The 18,780-nt window shown below is 43.4% G+C and overlaps 1 protein-coding gene and 1 long non-coding RNA gene across 4 annotated transcripts in view; one reads left to right on the top strand and one right to left on the bottom strand.

Moving 5' to 3' along the window:
- FGD1 (FYVE, RhoGEF and PH domain containing 1) overlaps positions 1-18,780 on the bottom strand; it is a 233,595-nt gene that overhangs the window by 15,337 nt on the left and 199,478 nt on the right. For 2 of the 3 annotated variants that reach the window (XM_063936362.1, XM_063936363.1), the window contains exons 5-12: positions 13,990-14,079; positions 12,706-12,854; positions 11,749-11,905; positions 7,365-7,503; positions 5,018-5,076; positions 4,612-4,758; positions 2,996-3,088; positions 2,829-2,908 (exon numbers count right to left, since the gene is read on the bottom strand). In XM_063936362.1, coding sequence (XP_063792432.1) covers positions 2,829-2,908; positions 2,996-3,088; positions 4,612-4,758; positions 5,018-5,076; positions 7,365-7,503; positions 11,749-11,905; positions 12,706-12,854; positions 13,990-14,079 — 914 coding nt within the window. Of the gene's footprint in view, positions 1-2,828; positions 2,909-2,995; positions 3,089-4,611; positions 4,759-5,017; positions 5,077-7,364; positions 7,504-11,599; positions 11,696-11,748; positions 11,906-12,705; positions 12,855-13,989; positions 14,080-18,780 lie in introns of those variants that run through there. The other variant, XM_063936364.1, reaches the window with a different exon arrangement.
- On the top strand, positions 11,896-14,050 carry LOC134948410 (uncharacterized). The gene is made up of 3 exons (XR_010182951.1): positions 11,896-12,057; positions 12,729-12,867; positions 13,980-14,050. It is a non-coding gene; the product is annotated as an uncharacterized LOC134948410 (long non-coding RNA).

Genomic DNA, 18,780 nt, shown 5'->3' with positions numbered 1-18,780 from the left:
CAGACACTAACACAAAACAGTTTAGAAATTATCTATCTATATTTGGTTATAAGTGTATCTATTGTTATGACACACTATAAATAGGAAGGTGTCCTTGTAAATTATATTGTGTTCCTGTGAACAGGGTACAGGTTGAGTATCCCATATCCAAATATTCCGAAATACGAAATTTTTTGAGTGAGAGTGAGATAGTGAAACCTTTGTTTTTTGAAGACTCAATGTACACAAACTTTGTTTAATACACAAAGTTATTAAAAATATTGTATTAAATGACCTTCAGGCTGTGAGTATAAGGTTTATATGAAACATAAATGAATTGTGTGAATGTATTCACACTTTGTTTAATGTACAAAGTTATAAAAAATATTGGCTAAAATGACCTTCAGGCTGTGTGTATAAGGTGTATATGAAACATAAATTCTGTGCTTAGCTCTAGGTCCAATCACCATGATATCTCATTATGGTATGCAATTATTCCAAAATACGGAAAAATCCGATATCCAAAATACTTCTAGTCTCAAGCATTTTGGATAAGGGATACTCAACCTGCATAGACACGCTTCAAAACATTTAATTAAATCAGTGCTGTGCAGGGTGGTAATCAGATATATTTCTGTACATTTGCACGCATATTTAATCAGTGTGTTCCTCGGGGGAAGCTCTAATATAGAGCGAAATGCGTATTGGTGTAGCTGTGTGCCGCCAACACTACTGTACCATGTTCAATAGCTCCTAAAGTGTTTACCAATGTACTGTATATTATGTAAGTCACACATGCATTTGTAAATGCATAACAATATAGTGGGCTGCTGGTGGATCAGTGTTAGATGCAGGGTGGTCCCGCTGTTGCTTATTAGACACGGGGTAGCAGCGGGCCACTAACTATCAAATATGTACCAGCAAATTACATCAGCAGTCAGTAATCATTACGACTGCACTATATATAGTACATGCTGCACAGATTAATATTAATGTGGAATTAACATAATGGATGGCTAGTAGATTGTTGTTACAAGCAGGGTGGTCCTGCCATCACCTATCAGATAGGGAGTGACAGAAAAATATATAGTAATTAATGCACTCTGGCTTGATATACTGGTGGTCAATAGCCGAGTTTCACATATAATTGATTTTCTTATCAGTCTCTTGATATAATGTGATAGAGCAATCACTGAATGTAAACCAGCATTTCATGGCTTATAGCTTGACTGAATAGCCCAAAGGGAAATAACATATGCTGGAGAGAAATATACCGGTACTGTTTGTTTCAAGGCATCTGACAATGTGCATATGCCAATAATTTATATTAGCCATGAAATAATTTTGACAGTACAGACATGGAACACACTGATTAAATATGTGTGCAAATGTACAGAAATATATCTGGATTACCACCCTGCACAGCACTGATTTAATTAAATGTTTTGAAGCGTGTCTATACCCTGTTCACGGGAACACAATATCATTTAAAAGAACACCTTCCTATTTCTAGTGTGTCATAACAATAGATACACTTATAACCAAATATAGATAGATCATTTCTAAACTGTTCTGTGTTACAGGCCTTACACATTGGCCGATCCGCCGCCGAGCTGCCCGACGGGGGGGGGGGGGGGCAGTGACGGGGGGAGTGAAGTTTCTTCACTCCCCCCGTCACCCGGCTCCATAGACGTGCAGGCAAATATGGACAATCTCGTCCATATTGGCCTGCATGCACAGCCGACCTGTCACCAGCGATGAACGAGCGCGGGGCCGCGCATCGTTTATCGCTGGTGACTCCACACTGCACGATATGAACGTTATCTCGTTCGTTAATGAACGAGATCGTTCATATCGTGCAGTGAAGTCGGCCAGTGTGTAGGGCCCATTAGTGTCTGACTGGGAGAATAAGATACATATGTGTTTGATTGATAAATGGATACATGGCTAGAAATAACTAGCTAATGTTTCCATTCAAAGGGCAACATAGTGCATTGACAAGTCTAGAGAATAAAACACTCTAGCACATGCACAGTCATCATCATCATTTGTACTCATATATTTATTGGCATGCAAAATATACTTCATAAGTGAGGAGAATTAAGTAATAGAACATAATGCTGGCACTTCTGAAAATATACAAAAACATTGGAGCATAAGAACGCTAGAACTCAACAAAGGAGTATTATATTCATATATAAAAATAAGAGACGGCGCACGATTTGGTTTTAAATTTATTCTTTTTTCACACAGACAAAAATTTGTCTAAAAAACTTTTCTCATCACGTTTTTCTATTTCTTTATTGTTTTTAATATTTCGCTTTGTATGACCTCATATTTGCGTCATAATAATATCATATGTGGGATTACGAATAAAAGAATATATTCCATGTGGGTATTGGTATTTCAGTTTTGAAATAAATACAATAAAATCAAATTCTTTAAGACACACATAATATATGTGAATGGATAGAGTGCACCTTGACAAACTGATTCCTGTCACGAGTTGTTTCATGTCTATTTTTTGAATCAGTGGGTAGCACCAATGTTCTAATATATGTGGAATTATGCACAATAGAAATCAAAACATATAATCCCTTGTATTTCATTAATTATAATTAGTTCTGGTGTGGGATATTCTTCTCCAAATTAACTCCGATCACCCATGTCTGGATAATATAATCTAAGAGTTATTGATCTGTAGCAAGGGTTGCTCCAGTGTCCAGTTCCTGTCCGAGTGCAATCACACAGACCATGAGTATTCTACTGTATACAGTAATTAGGCTTCACCATTAACACAATACATTCTGGTTGGCATTACGGTCTCCATCTTGGTGGTCTGCTAGTACCTGGCTTGGAGCTCCAGGGATCGCTGTTTCCCAGACACTAGGAATGTCCTGATCAGATTGGGGCTGCTGCTGTGCTTCAGCTAAGGAAAGGAGAAAGAGGACAGTTGAGCAGAACTGCGTATAATAACGTGTCCCGCATCCAGAGGAAGGTTACTGTGTACTCTCACCTCCATCCCCTCCACATCAATCCTGGCTCTCACGCTGTATTTCTGACCAATCAGACGCAGCTTCGGGACGCAGTACAGTAAGCGGTCATTGAACTGTGAACAGAGGAACATCATTACTACAGGACACGTAGACTGGGTATCTGTTACATCGCAACTACTATTCTGTACTGACGGAGGAGACGCTAATCTAAAATGTATTTTATTTCTGGCATAAAGATGAATAAAAAGCTGATGTAACACTAAGGGGGATATTCAATTACCCGCAGCGACTGCGGATGTAAAAGTATCGCTGAGAGGGCTATCTAATTTTCCCCGATAAACCGGCACGTTATCGATCCCCGATAGCAGCCCCATTTTCACCCGAAACCGGGGCTGTTTCTACCGAAAACACACAGGTTTTGCTGAACCTGTGTGTTTTCGGGTGAAAAAGATGTTTTTTCCAGGTGAAAAAAACAATGATGAAGCATCAAGAAATATCACCCGAAGCTTCATCGGCGGGAATTGAATATCCCCCAGGTATAAAAGGTACAACAATCCTTCTTAGGTGAATATAAGAGTACAGATATGCAGCACAGGACATCTGGCGACGGTCTTGGTCTGCCAAAGGCTTCCATATTTGCCTTGAAGAAGCTATGGCAATATTGTAGACTCAATTAAGGAGTTAATTGGCCTGATTCAGAGATGTACACAGTCGTATTTGTGGCAGTACACCAATGCCGCTACGAAACCCTTACCCTGTGTAACAGCGTGCAAGGACTGAGACACTATGCATGTTGCATTGTTGCCAGTGGGGGAGCTTCCGTCCTATGTGAGGCGGCTGAGAGTCTCTACGCTTTCCGTGACATGTCCCATGGCACTCCCATGTAACGCCTGTGAGATGGGCCACTATTGCAGGCATTATTAGCCACCTCCCAGAAATGCCGCATACATGCCCTAAACAGTTCTTAGTGTCTGTGCCTGATTCGGTATTGGGTATTTGGAGGCACACCATCGCGATGCATACGCATTGCACAATGTAGAGGTTTTCATGTCTGCGCAGTTACCGGCATTGCCTGTGGCTCTGAATCATACCAAACGTCATATAAACAGTTTAGCTGCCCAGTTGTGTTATCCTGATTTCCAAGCAGTCAGTGATATTTCTCTCCTAGTTAATCACTAGTCCCATTGCAGTCTCTCACCAGGAATCTCTCACCCATTTTACTGGTCTTGTCAGTGCACCCGCCATACAAGCGCCCACATCTACTCTAGGATAGGGGTCACTCTATAGGTTAAGAAACTCATTCACTCCTTCAAGTTCTGATAATCTAATTTCAGGTATTCCCTTAACTTCACAGATTCCCTCTTGTACATTGTATTGTCAAGGTCATACCATGGACCTCATCATGCCTTACTGGTTCATCACTGTAGGCCATGCTATCATTAATCATTCATTAGAATAGGCAGGGCCCACACTCAATGAGCTATTTTCCATAAAACTATTTGGATTTCAGCTTTGACTTAAATGTGACAAAAACGAGAGAGAGAGAGAGAGAGAGATGTGACATATCCCAGACAAAAGTTTCAAGGTCCATGGTGTTCCTTCAGTGATTATGCAGTGGTGGTGGTGGGCTGCTCACCAGTATGAGGTATCTGTCCTGGGTGGTCCCATTCTTTGCCGACAGTTTCAGAATGTGTCCCTCTTTTATCAGCTCGTTAGTAGGGCTCACGATATCTTCCTCACCGCCTAAGAGTTCATACACTTTCAGAAGCTTGTGCATCCGCTCCTGGGGAATGGGAAGAGGAGATGTGAGAGCTGGAGCTTCAGGGCAGATGAGAGAAAGGGAACAAGTGCACAATAAGTAACAGAGATTTACCAAATCTTTGTAAGTGGACAAGTGGAGATGTTGCCTCAGCTTCTAGCGATCATTTATCGTACATTCTACGCTAGAATCTGATTGGTTGCTGTAGGCAACACCTCCACTACTTCTAAAGAAGGGTTGATAAACCTGCCCCTAGCAGAGGAAGAGCCTAGGGAGCACTCACCATTTTCCTTATAGCTGCATTAGAGTGCTCAGCCGCTGTCGCAATCAAATCCAAAGACTCTGCAAGCAGAAAGATTGTTTAGGGTCCTATAAAACGTGTTCTGGGTTCCTGACAGCCCTGACAATAAGTTACGCACATCCAAATGTGATATATCCCACAGTCAGCATGGCCTATGTTTGATGTGTTGCTTTTACAGAAGCTTCACGGTATGGTCGGTGTATATATATATATCTCTGATTTATGGAAATTTCCTGCCCCCTGCGATACGCGGCACCATAAGTGCCATAAGCCGCCTGATGATGTGCAAGTGATCCGATGCTGGATCCTAGGACGCAGGTCGGACCACTACTGCAGCAGGAGGCATCTGCATGTAATAGATCCCTCCTGCTGCATCACCATACAGCTTCCAAGGAAGTGACAGCAACTCCACCCACATCTGAATCAGGCCCATTACAGAAGTATTGGGCAGATTTGGCAATCATTGGGTGATTGGGCAGTTCTTTGGGTGGTGTGTAAGCATGATCATTTTGGCCAAATGCCAATGAAACAGTCCAGAAGCGCTCGGTTTCCACTATCGAATCGGCCAGACTTGGCAGAAGATATTGGCAAAAGGTCCTGAGTGTCCATTCTCAATAATCTGCCATATCTCCTACGATTTATCCTGATTACCTCATCCTACTTGTTGGTGCTAATTCAGTGTGATGTGGCAAAACCACCGTAGCTTAAAAAAAAAATCCCTTAGTATGTGCTGCCGATATTAGGACCCTCCGCTGACATAAGAATTGCGCCATTTGTTAGTTTGATAAATCGCTTAGTGTGTAGCTGCCCATCGTCATACCAGAGACAATCATGGCTGTCAGGCATTTCCAAGATCCAGTATTGAATCCTGGACCTCCTGAGGGCAGGACATATAAGGCCTTTTCATTAAGCAATATTGTGTTGTGAATTCAGATAAACATATACTGCGTTCTAAATGTATACAGCTGAGAAATCACAGATCTGTAAAATGGTAAATCTGTGTTTTTTTCTGGACACTAAAGTCATTATGACTTTTCCTACAACTTGGAATATCAAACTTTCAATCCTTAAGGGGGGTACACAGACTAGATTGCTTAGATTTTAAGCACGGATCTCTCGTGTGTATGCCCCCCAGAGATAGCGATGCGCAGCCCCGCACATCGCTATCGCCGGTGCTAGATTGAGCCTGCATGCAGGCTCAATCTAGCGGGTCGCTCACTTGAGTGCTGTGTGAAGTGAGTGGCCCCCCGTCATCCCTCCCCCACCCACCCACCACCACCTCGCACAGCACATCGCGCCGTGCTGAGCGGGGGGAAGAGATGTGTGCTGAGCGGTCTGTACTGGCCTTAAGTTTTCACTAAGAATGGATATTAGGCTTTTGATGGTACAGATCAATCTGGGGTAACTGCTCTGCAGCCACCAGGGGGCAGTGTGGTTATACATAAATGAATATAAAACCAGATTGCAAACGAGTCTGGGACTCAGGGTCGACACCAATTAGGTTGACACCACTTATGTCGACACCGCTTAGGTCGACAAGGAAAATAGGTCGACATGAGTTTTTTATGTTTTTTTGGTGTTGTTTTCTCCGTAATGTGACCGGGAACCCCAATTAGTGCACCGTGTCCCCTCACATGGTGAGCGAACTTCAGGCAAGGTGCCTCGCTGTGCTCAGCACAGGTTACCGTTCCCAATTGTAGTCCACGTGGATCGCAAAGTATGAAAAAGTTCAAACAAATGAAGTAAAAAAAGTGAAAACTCATATTGACCTTTTTCCATGTCGACATTGTCCATGTCGATCTAATGTCTGTGTCGACCTATTTCAGGTGTCGACCAATTGGTGTCGACCTGGAGTCCGGAGACGGAGTTGCGAACACATGCCTGGTATGCAGAGGAGCATTATACTGACTACAATCATCCTATAGATCTTTCTTGAGGTAAACTTCCAAAATAACTCAGGCCTACACAAAGCCATAAGCTTTCAGTGTCTGACAAAAGATTGTACATAATATTTAGATAGAGGACACTTCCCGCTTAACTGAAGTAAATCATGGATAGGATTTAATTGGCGAATCAGTTCCTGTGCCAACAGCCATAAAGTAAACGAGAACTCAGATGAAGAGTAGGAGGAAGTGACAAAGGTCTTTATGCCATTAGCCTTTATCAGAGGCAGGTAAATTGTGCTAGTTTTTCAACGGTGGAATTCTATGTCCTAGCATGACCTGCCTCCATTGACAAGCAAAGCATGCTGGGATAGGAGTACCATATGAAGTGATATTCAGTAAAGTGATGCACACCGCTTATTTTCCCCCCCAATAGTGTAACTTACTCTCTGCATCCCTTCGGTCTCCCGACTCCTCGGATAATTTCAGCAGATAGTCTTTCAGGAGCAACTCATAACGTGGGATCCTCTGGACAGGCTCCAGCATGTGATGTTGCAATGTCAGGTTACCGCACGCCTCCTCCCTCTGGTACACAAAGGAAAACAATGTATGAACACCTGCACTATATAATCTGTACGTACTGCTTCATCTAGGTGTATAGACAAACCTAAAAAGCAAGTTGCTTTATAGGAATATAAGCTACTGTAGCAATATTGTTTGCATAGAACACATGCAAAAACTGGCACATTGCCATTGTGCATGCATAAAACGGGGTATTTAGACAAGGGATGAGAGTGTAATCCTGCCACTGTATAAATCATTGGTACGGCCACACCTTGAATATTGTGTACAGTTCTGGGCACCACACTATAATAAATATATCTTGGAACTGGAAAGGGTTCAGAGGCGAGCCACAAAATTGATTAAGGGGTTAGAGGCACTGGACTGTGAGGAAAGGGTTACTAGGTTAGATATGTTTACACTAGAAAAGAGGCATCTAATGGGCCCTGCACACCCAGCGATGTGCCGCCGAGGTGCCCAACAGCCAATACGGCCGGCAGGCAACCCGGCGGAGGGGGAAGGGGGGGGAAGGTTGACGGGGGCCGTGTAGTTTCTTCACTCACCCTGTCACCTGGCTCCATAGCAGTGCATGCTAATCCTTATGGACAAGATTGTCCATATTGGCCTGCATGTATAAGCGACCCGGGACCAACGATATGAACGAGAACGTTCATATCATTCAGTTAGATCTTTAAGTGTGTAGGGCCTATAAGTGGAGGCAATATTAATATTTACAAATATATAAAAGGGACAATACATGGCGCTATAAGGCGAATTGTTTACTGTAAAATCTCTACACCGGACACGCGGACATCCACTGAGGTTAGAGGAGAGATTATTTCATGCCCAACGTAGGAAAGGTTTCTTCACAGTAAGGGCAGTAAGGATTTGGAACTCTCTGCCAGTGAAGGTAGTAATGGTGGTCTCAGTCAGTAAGTGTAAAAATGGATTAGATAAATTTCTAAGCAAAAAAGATATCCAATGATACAGCATCTAAGATACATTTAGAATTTTAGATACAGCGCGACTTATAGTTGATAGACTTAAAAAAAAAAAAATATATATATATATATATATATATATATATATATAAAATAATAACTTCATCTGGGTCATTATAGTTAAACTATAGTTACATGCAGAATTGTGTAATTATAATACAGATTGAACTTGATGGACAATTTGTCTTTTTCAACCTCATTACTATGTATGCCATAGGTCTGCAAACTCGGTCCTCATTATCCCACACAGTGCATGTTTTGCAGGTTTCCTCACAGAATAACAAGTGAAATAATGAACTCCACCTGCGGAGCTTTTAAAATGTGTCTGTGAGTAATTGATACACCTGTGCACCTGCTGGGTTACCTGCAAAACATGCACTGTGTAGGGTAATGAGGACCGAGTTTGCAGACCTATGATGTATGCCAGTCATTCCCAACCACGGTCCTCAAGGCACACTAACAGTGCAGGTTTTAGTGATATCCAGGCTGCAGCACAGATGGTTAAATCAAAATAACTGAGGTGCTAATTAAGTCACCTGTGCTCAAGCCTGGATAGCACTAAAACCTGCACTGTTAAGGGCCCTACTCACTGGCCGACCCGCCGCCGAGCTGCCCGACGGCGGATACGGCCGACGAGCGACCCAGCGGCGGGGGGGCAGTGACGGGGGGAGTGAAGTTTCTTCACTCCCCCCGTCACCCGGCTGCATTGAAGTGCAGGCAAATATGGACGAGATCGTCCATATTGGCCTGCATGCACAGCCGACGGGAGATCAGCGATGAACGAGCGTGGGGCCGCACATCGTTCATCGCTGGAGTCTCCACACTGAAAGATATGAACGAGTTCTCGTTCATTTATGAACGAGATCGTTCATATCTTTCAGAATATCGGCATGTGTGTAGGGCCTATAAGTGTGCCTTGAGGACTGTGGTTGGGAATGCCTGATGTATGCAAATTATGATTTTTCGGGATAAGACTGTAACTGAAATGACAGTTTTTTTCCACAATAAAAATCAGACTTTCTGGGGGATATTCAATTGTTTAAAAAGTCAGTTGAGTGTCTGTTTTTTCTAATAGACAGGAAAAAAAAGACACCCAACCGACTTTTCAAACATTTGAATTCCCCCCTCTGTGTGCAAAGTAACAATAGCACACTGTAAGGCAGGGGTCAGCAACCACTACTACCAACATTGTTGTGTCGACCAATTTACCTATAAGCTAGGACTGTATAGGTATTACCGACTTTCATGCTCTCACTATTTCCCCCACTTTATAGTTGCATTGTTTGAATTGTATTTCATATTTTTCTGTACATTAAAATTTGCAGTTTATTTTGTCCCATTATTCATTCATTAATCATCTAAGTTATATATTGACTTAATATAGATTAGCATAGTAAAATGAATTTGATTTTAGCCGGCACGCCGATTGCAAATGATTGCTGACCCTTGTTGCAGTGAGACACTTGTGAACCAAACGGTCTATTGCAGTGGTTCTCAACCGCGGTCCTCAAGTACCCCCAACAGTTCATGTTTTCCAGGTCTCCTTACAGGATTGCAAGTTAAAAAATTTGCTCCACCTGTGGGTCTTTTAAAATGTGTCAGTGAGTAATGAATACACCTGTGCACCAGCTAGGTGACCTGGAAAACATGAACTGTTGGGGGTACTTGAGGACCGTGGTTGAGAACCACTGGTTCTATTGCATAAAGCAGATGTTCCCAAACGCAGTCCTCAAGGCAACCCAAGGCTCCAGGTTTGAAGATTAGCCATGCTTGGCCACAGGTGACTTAATTAGCACCTCAGTCAATTTGATTCAACCATCTGTGGTGAGCCATGGATCATACTTGCCTACCTGACCCTCTCCATGAGGGAGAAAATGCTCTGTTCCTGGACTCTCCTGGTAATGTATGATTGCCATCACCTGTGGTGAGCTAGTTAATTGATAAGAAAGGGGTTTCACCACAGGTGATGGCAATCATACATTACCAGGAGAGTCCAGGAACAGAGCATTTTCTCCCTCATGGAGAGGGTCAGGTAGGCAAGTATGCCATGGACATACCTAAAACCTGGACCGCTGGGGTGCCTGGTTATGACTTGAAGACTAGATATATCTTTTTTATAGATAAGAGAAAATGTCGGTGAGACCAACGCAGGTGAAAGCCAGGAACACACCCTCCATGACAATGACAGAACAGTAAATAAATGTTGGTCCCGAGGAATTCCACCCCACCCACCTCTACAAAACAAGTCACTCTGAGAATTGTTCCTGAGTTTCTTCATTAAGCTAATTACAGGTGACATTTAATTCATTAGCATCTAAAATGTCAATAGGGATTTGCACAGTGTGAGGCTGATTGATTGAGGAGCCTGTCCTGCGGCTGTGCGGTTATATGGGTTAAAAGGAAGCTCGGAAAACTCTAAATTGCTTTACTGCAGAGCCAAACATTCCTTCTCCCCGCTCCAATCTCAGCATCTGCTAATTACTGGGTGCAAAATGAAATAGGAAAATAAAAAGAGAAATCTCGGTATAAGCCAGCTTGATTAGTACAGTGCTTCTCATTGCTGGCTATGATGCACAGTATATCACCATGATGGCATTATAATGATAATAAAAGTCACGTCTGTCTGTCTACCGCTAACTGCTTGTTTCAGTATTTATAAATACTTCGGCACGCATGGACATCTGGGAACTGTTTGATACGGTCCCATGAAGCCGACTCATCAGTAGATGGGAACTATTATTAAGAATACTGATATTTGTGTGGTGATGCCCTGCATCTTCCTTTCCTTTTACTGCCCTTCGTTCTTCAGTTTGTTTTCTGAACTAGATGGTAAAATGAAACCGGCCACCCTTAATGTGCACACACATAATGGAATATATCTCCTGCATTACTGCATATAGGGGCAGATTGGGAACTGAAAGTGGCGTTGGAAAAAAATCGTGTAGAAGTGGCCTAACATGGGCTGCACCAGAGGTATACAGTGTAACCATGGCGGCGGTACCACCCCTCATATGTCAACAAACAAAACTTGCCCCCAAATGCACTTCAGCCCAGCAGGTATTTTCCCTGTGGGCCCTTTGGCCAATCCACCCCTGACTGCATATACCGTACAGCATTACCTTAAGCTGCAATGGTGATTAATGATCACAGAGAACCAAACAGACTAGATACACACAATGGATAGCCATGGATCTTGTGGAGTGGGCTTTGCTGCATTGCTACCTGCACAGACAGAAAAGGATTCTGGGAAATAATTTTGAGCCCTCACCTGCACTTCCTGGATGATGATCTTGAACTGGGATGAGCGCTCGGTCCATGTGTTCAGCAGCTCCATGGCTCGGTCAAAGTTCTTAACATACTCCCCGTACATTTTAAGGAATGGAGCCAACTTCTGGAGGATGTCCCCGATCCGAGGGTTACTGTCCCTAAATGTAAAACATGCAAGCTTTTACACACCGTGGAGAAAAGCACGAAAATATTTTCAAACGGCAAAAAAATTATGAATTTCTTGTTATCGGAACGGGTTGTTTTTATTCTGGGGAAAAAAGAACCTTGCTGCACGCTGCCATATTTGTGTGTAAGTCCATCCCAGTTTAATTATTTTATATGTTTTCTAGATCAACTTTCTACAAAGCAGGGAAACAAAGGCTAGATACATTCTAATAGGTATACGAATAAGTCTCAGCGCTGCAGTCATGGGTTCAATTCCCATAAGACCACTGTATGTGTGGAGTTTGTATGTTCTCTCTGTGTTCGTGTGGCGTCCTCTAGTTTCCTGATGATTTTATAATGCTCTGTAAAGAGCTGGCCCGCCGGTAACCCATACCCAACCCCTGTGGACACTGCAGAATTATCCATAAGCTGCATTAAAAGGAGAGGACTAGAATGCAGTCTTCAATAACGAATTCCCAGGACTCTGTGGCCAAAATAAGAAAAACACATGAACTGATAACAGCCACATGTGTTCGGCCACATCGGATGAGATCCAGGTATTTAACCCTACTCAGAGCAGACGAATCCCGTTAGGTTGCATTGTACCCTGCTAGTGCTGTTGGAAGAGAGCTGCACACAGTGGTGAATGCAGTTATCGGTGGTCTTCTAGATGTTGAGGGTGGGATCAGTGAGGGTTGTGGTCACTACTATGCATTCATGCTACAATATCAGGCACATTGCCTGAAGGATCCATAAAGAAGCCTATACACAATCGACAATGCTGGCAACTCACCACTCTTGCATTCGTTTCTCCAGCTCAGGCAGCAGGAACTGCTGATGGAAGCAATATATGGAGCAGATGTTGGAGAAAATTCCCATAACTACTTCAATAGGAAACGAGCCCTTGGTGCCAGCTTCCTCCATGAGCCGAGCACAGAACACCTGTGATTGAAAGGTCAGTGGATGAGACAATGCCCCTTCGTTCACATACAGGTACGTTTAATGCCTCAATGTTCCCAGAATCTCAAATCAGTTGGACAGTAGCCTGACGTCACTACTTGGAGCTCCACTTATCACTTAGGGGCAGATGTACTAAGCCTTGGAGAGAGATAAGGTACCAGCCAATCAGCTCCTGACTATTTTTTTTTAACAAAAATGCCCTTATTTATCAATGAGTGATAAATTTCACTGTGAGTGATACATTTCACCAGCCAATCACCTCCTGTCATTTTTCAAACACAGCCTGTGACATGGAAGTTAGGAGCCGATTGGCTGGTGCAATATATCACTCATCGTGAAATTTATCACTCATTGATAAATAAGGGCAACAGTCTGTAACATGACAATTAGGTGCGGATTGGCGGGTACTTTATCTCTCTTCAAGGGGTAGTACATCTCCCCCACAGTCACAGCCATGGACAGTGTGCTGCTTCCCACAAGACCGATAAACGTCTCCGGACATATTCTGTGCTCCTGTGATCATTCAAATGATCTGATTGGCTACAGGACGTTCTACTCCTTTCCTGACCACTTTAAAAGAGATTACATATGGAAGAACAGGAAGCACTATATATTATTTATTATCAGTTATTTATATAGCGCACACATATTCCGCAGCGCTTTACAGAGAATACTTGCCCATTCATATCAGTCCCTGCCCCAGTGGAGCTTACAATCTATATTCCCTATCACATGTACACAAAGACACATTCACTAGGGTTAATTTTGTTGGGAGCCAATTCACCTACGAGTATATTTTTGGATTGCGGGAGGAAACCGGAGAACCCGGAGAAAACCCACGCAAGTACGGGGAGAATATACAAACTCCACACAGTTAGGGCCATGGTGGGGATGGAACCCATGACCTCAGTGCTGTGAGGCAGTAATGCTAACCATTACACCATCCGTACTGCCCACTATTATTTTATAACAAAAAAAAGGTATGTAGCCCCTAGATAAACATACTATAAGAATATTTAAGATAAAAGGTATGAGGAAGGAGGAATATAATTCTGTATAAAAGGTAAATAAAGCTAACACTACGATATATTGAATGTGTTTTAACAGAAGACCTCACCTGGTCCAGGAGATGTAATCGGGACACGTAAGCTTTCTCTGTCTGCAGCAGCTCATTGGCTATATTATACACTTTCTGGCGAGCTGTGAACTGGAAGAAAGAATGGGAAAGGCCGAGAATAAAGCTCTGAATAATTCAAAATAACGAAAATAAGACTCTCTTCTTCAGGACACCAGGCTCACTTACCATGTATATACGCTGAACAAAAGAACCGTAAAATGTATTCATTCCATGTGTCACACTCTTCATAATGCTAAATATGGCAACAACTATTACCGGTTGCTATAAAGTGGGATCACTGTGTATATTTCTGCCAGATTAACAGGTGACCACTATTAGCTCTGCGATCAGTTGCACATTCCCTGGTGGTAGTGCAGGGCTCATAAGACAAACAGACCATTAGTGATTGCATGCGCTGGGCCCCTGTGTATATATATATATATATATATATATATATATACATACAGGTTGAGAATCCCTTATCCAAAATGCTTGGGACCAGAGGTATTTTGGATATCGGATTTTTCCGTATTTTGGAATAATTGCATACCATAATGAGATATCATGGTGATGGGACCTAAATCTAAGCACAGAATGCATTTATGTTACATATACACCTTATACACACAGTCTGAAGTAAATTTTAGCCAATATTTTTAATAACTTTGTGCATTAAACAAAGCGTGTCTACATTCACAAAATTCATTTATGTTTCATATACACCTTATACACACAGCCTGAAGGTCATTTAATACAATATTTTTTATAACTTTGTGCAGTAAACAAAGTTTGTGTACATTGAGCCATCAAAAAACAAAGGTTTCACTATCTCACTCTCACTCAAAAAAGTCCGTATTTCGGAATATTCCATATTTCGGAATATTTGGATATGGGATACTCAACCTGTATACAGTACATAATACTGATATTGCATGTATGATGATGTAACAGCAATGCACGGTAGTGAGTACACCATAGCCCTGGGAATGCAGTTTAATGTAAAATATGGAGATGCTTAGTGGATATACCACAATAGAACTGCGCTCAACCCCTAAGGTGTGTGTGTTTAGCTAATGAATGCACATCAGATGTAATAAAGGATAATGTATGAACAGACCCAAATATGCATTTGCACTTGGATATAGAAATCACAAAAATAACAACCTTAGGGGTTGAGCGCAGTTCTATTGTGGTATATCCACTAAGCTTCTCCATTTACGTATAGGTGGGTTGGAACACCCATCAGAACGAGCAGCACACCCTGGCTAGCTATAGAATAAAGACACTCAGTGCGCAGAACCCTCCAATTTATAGAGTTAATGTAAAATATGTCTATTAAATAAAAGTAGGATAGTGATCCTATACACACACACACACGCACGCACGCACGCACGCACGCACGCACTGTATAGGTGATAGGCACCGGTACTGACCAGCCAGTGTCTTCAACTTTATGAGATTTGCATTAGGTCTAGTAACAGCGCCATTGTGAATGAAAAATATGAACTAGCTAAGCTCTTACCACTGGAATGACCTAATTGTAGGTTACTGAATGAATGCAGAGCTGCAATGACATTCCAATCACTGACAGGAACTGTATTTATTATGTTAAAGCCCACAGCCAATGAGGGGGGAGGGGGTGGCAGGGGTGTGTCGTGACCACCCACTTTGATTGGCAGTATGGCAAATCTTTGTGTGGTTTCTGTAGAAGTGAACCAAGCCGACATGTTCATCAGTGGTCCTGCTCCACAAAGTAACGGACCCTCCAATAAAGTAGCATTGGGACCCACCAGGAATTTCCCCTGTACGCCGGTGGGCCAGTCTGCCCTGTATATATATATAAACATACATACATCCTAGTATATGTGTGATTTTAATAGAAGTGGCAAAGTGGAGGAGTAATTAAGTAGTGGGGTAGGGCCTTTCCTCAGACTCTCGTACACTACGGCTTGGCTTTGCTAGGTGATTTTCCATGAGTAACGCTCAATGAATGACATGACCTAGACACAGCAGTCAGTGCTAACACAGCTAGCTTATTGTCTTGTACAGAGTAGATAAACTATTGGATAGACCTGCTGCTCTGTCTGTAACACTACCTGGCAGAGACTTCAGCTCTACCTCTCTGACTTGTTTATCAGACAACTTTTTTGGATTCAGTTCCACACCCTCCACACACTGTGCAGACCTGGCCCCCAGGCAACGAGCAGCAGACATTCCTACCTGAATTCCAATGCTATGCCCAACAACACAAGTGGAGAGAGAGCTGGGAGTGAAGGTGTGCCGAGGAAGGGAAGGCAAGTGGCTACAAGTCCAAGGCAGAACTGGCCATTCCCTGCTATTCCATTAGCCGTCACGCTCATATTTGGATAAATTAACACAGAGAGTACTAATATAGTGGGCAAGAGACATTAGCACATTGCCATACCCAGTGGCTGCAAATAAGAGTGGTGAGGCAGAAAAAAGGGCATGGCATATATGAACCTTTTATATGGGTCTGTACAGACTCCACAATTGATAGGAGCATGACACCACTTCCTGCTCCTTCCCCTCCTTGCATCATGACACTGCCACGTACGTCACTTGCAGCCCTGTGTCACTGATACACACAGGTGCCGTCTCTCTCTGGGTGATTCAGCTACCCCAGTATTATTCATGCCAGTGACACAATCCAACAAGAAGAAGAAAAGGCTTGTGATTGGCTGCCGGGGAAGGATTCTCCCTACTTTGTCATCTATCAGCATCAGTCATAGGGGTGGAATCCAATTGCAAAAGGGAAATTAAAAACAACAAACAAACAAACAGCGTTTGGTATTCAATTGCGGGACTGCGTCTTTTTTTCACTCACCTCCAGAGTAAGTCTGATTTTTCCTAAAATAGGGTAGCTATAGTAAGGAAAAATCAACGGGACTTGCTCTGGCACCCTGGCGGTGCCCCTCAAAATTGTGTGCAAGGTAAGTGAGATTTTTTTTTTAACCTCACTAAACCTCACTCCCAATTGAATCTGCCCCACAGCGTGCAGGTTGCTTTTCTGTTTTTTTTTTTCTTTCTGAAGTTAATTTATTGTTTTTATTTCCTGGACTGAATCGAATCAGGAAACAAGTAAAGCCAATTTCATAATTAATAAAATGTTTCTCCAAGGGTTTTAGGAAGTTTATTAGTCAATAAAGTTTTTAATTTTCAGATTATGTGCATTTAAGACCATGCTGCCGCTGCAGGGATCCCTTGCTTATTACACTGTCCCAGCACTCTTTAGGAAAGGGCAGGTAGACCCTGAGAGGAAGATACACTGGATTTTTTTTGCTGTTCCCCGATAGAAACACCGCGGTAAAGCCGGATATGAATTCAGATTACAATAAAGTGCCCAGGCCCTAGTCAAATGTACTGTAAATACACCACCAATTCAGTGGCGGAACTAGCGAGCGGTGGGCCCAGGTGTGACAAAATGCTTTGGGCCCCCCATCCCATCCAAGTCCACTCCCTCACCCCTGGAGAGGATCTGGTGAGGGGGACCTGCTCAGGGCCAGAGAAATGGATATCTAGCAACAGTGCCGTAACTAGACATTTTAGCACTGTGTGCAAGAAACGTCATCGGAGCCCCACCCCTGCATGCAAAACAGTGGCAGTGCGCGCCGTAGGCGCGCGCAAAAATACATAGTGGCGTGGCTTCGTGGGGAAGGGGTGTGGCCACAAAATAATACCAATTCATAAAACGGTGCACAGTAGTCTCCATTATTCAAATTACGCCGCACAGTAGCACCACTACACCAGGTAGAGACCCTTTTACACCTTACGGCAGACAGATTCCTCTTTTTACACATTACAACAGACAGTGTCCCCTTTTTACACATTACGGCAGACAGCGTCCCCCTTTTTACACATAGCGGCAGACAGCATGCACTTTTTACACATAACGGCAGACAGCGTCCCCTTTTTACACATAACGGCAGACAGCGTGCCCTTGTTACACATAGCGGCATACAGCGTACACTTTTCTCTTACGTCCTAGAGGATGCTGGGGACTCCATAAGGACCATGGGGGATAGACGGGCTCCGCAGGAGACATGGGCACTTTAAGAAAGACTTTAGATCTGGTGTGCACTGGCTCCTCCCTCTATGCCCCTCCTCCAGACCTCAGTTTGATACTGTGCTCAGAGGAGATGGGTGCACTTCAGGGAGCTCTCCTGAGCTTCCTGACAGAAAGTATATTTGTTAGGTTTTTTATTTTCAGGGAGCCTGCTGGCAACAGTCTCCCTGCATCGAGGGACTGAGGGGAGAGAAGCAGACCTACTTCTGTGAGTTTCAAGGCTCTGCTTCTTAGGCTACTGGACACCATTAGCTCCAGAGGGAGTCAGAACACAGGTCTCACCCTGGAGTTCGTCCCGGAGCCGCGCCGCCGTCCTCCTCACAGAGCCGGAAGATAGAAGCCGGGTGAGTATGAGAAGAAAAAGAAGACTTCAGAGGCGGCAGAAGACTTCATGATCTTCACTGAGGTAACGCACAGCAGTGCAGCTGTGCGCCATTGCTCCCACACACCTCACACATGGCAGTCACTGTAAGGGTGCAGGGCGCAGGGGGGGCGCCCTGGGCAGCAATATAAACCTAATTTCTGGCAAAAGAGATATATATACAGCTAGGCACTGTATATATAAAGAGCACCCGCCAGTTTTTATTATATTTAAGCGGGACAGAAGCTCGCCGCCGATGGGGCGGGGCTTCTCCCTCAGCACTCACCAGCGCCATTTTCTCCACAGCACAGCTGAGAGGAAGCTCCCCGGACTCTCCCCTGCTTAT

Source organism: Pseudophryne corroboree, chromosome 8 (genome assembly GCF_028390025.1).
Source record: "Pseudophryne corroboree isolate aPseCor3 chromosome 8, aPseCor3.hap2, whole genome shotgun sequence".
Classification (NCBI taxonomy): domain Eukaryota; kingdom Metazoa; phylum Chordata; class Amphibia; order Anura; family Myobatrachidae; genus Pseudophryne; species Pseudophryne corroboree.
The sequence above is the reverse complement of the archived record's forward strand: the minus strand, read 5'-3'. Positions and strand labels throughout refer to the sequence as shown.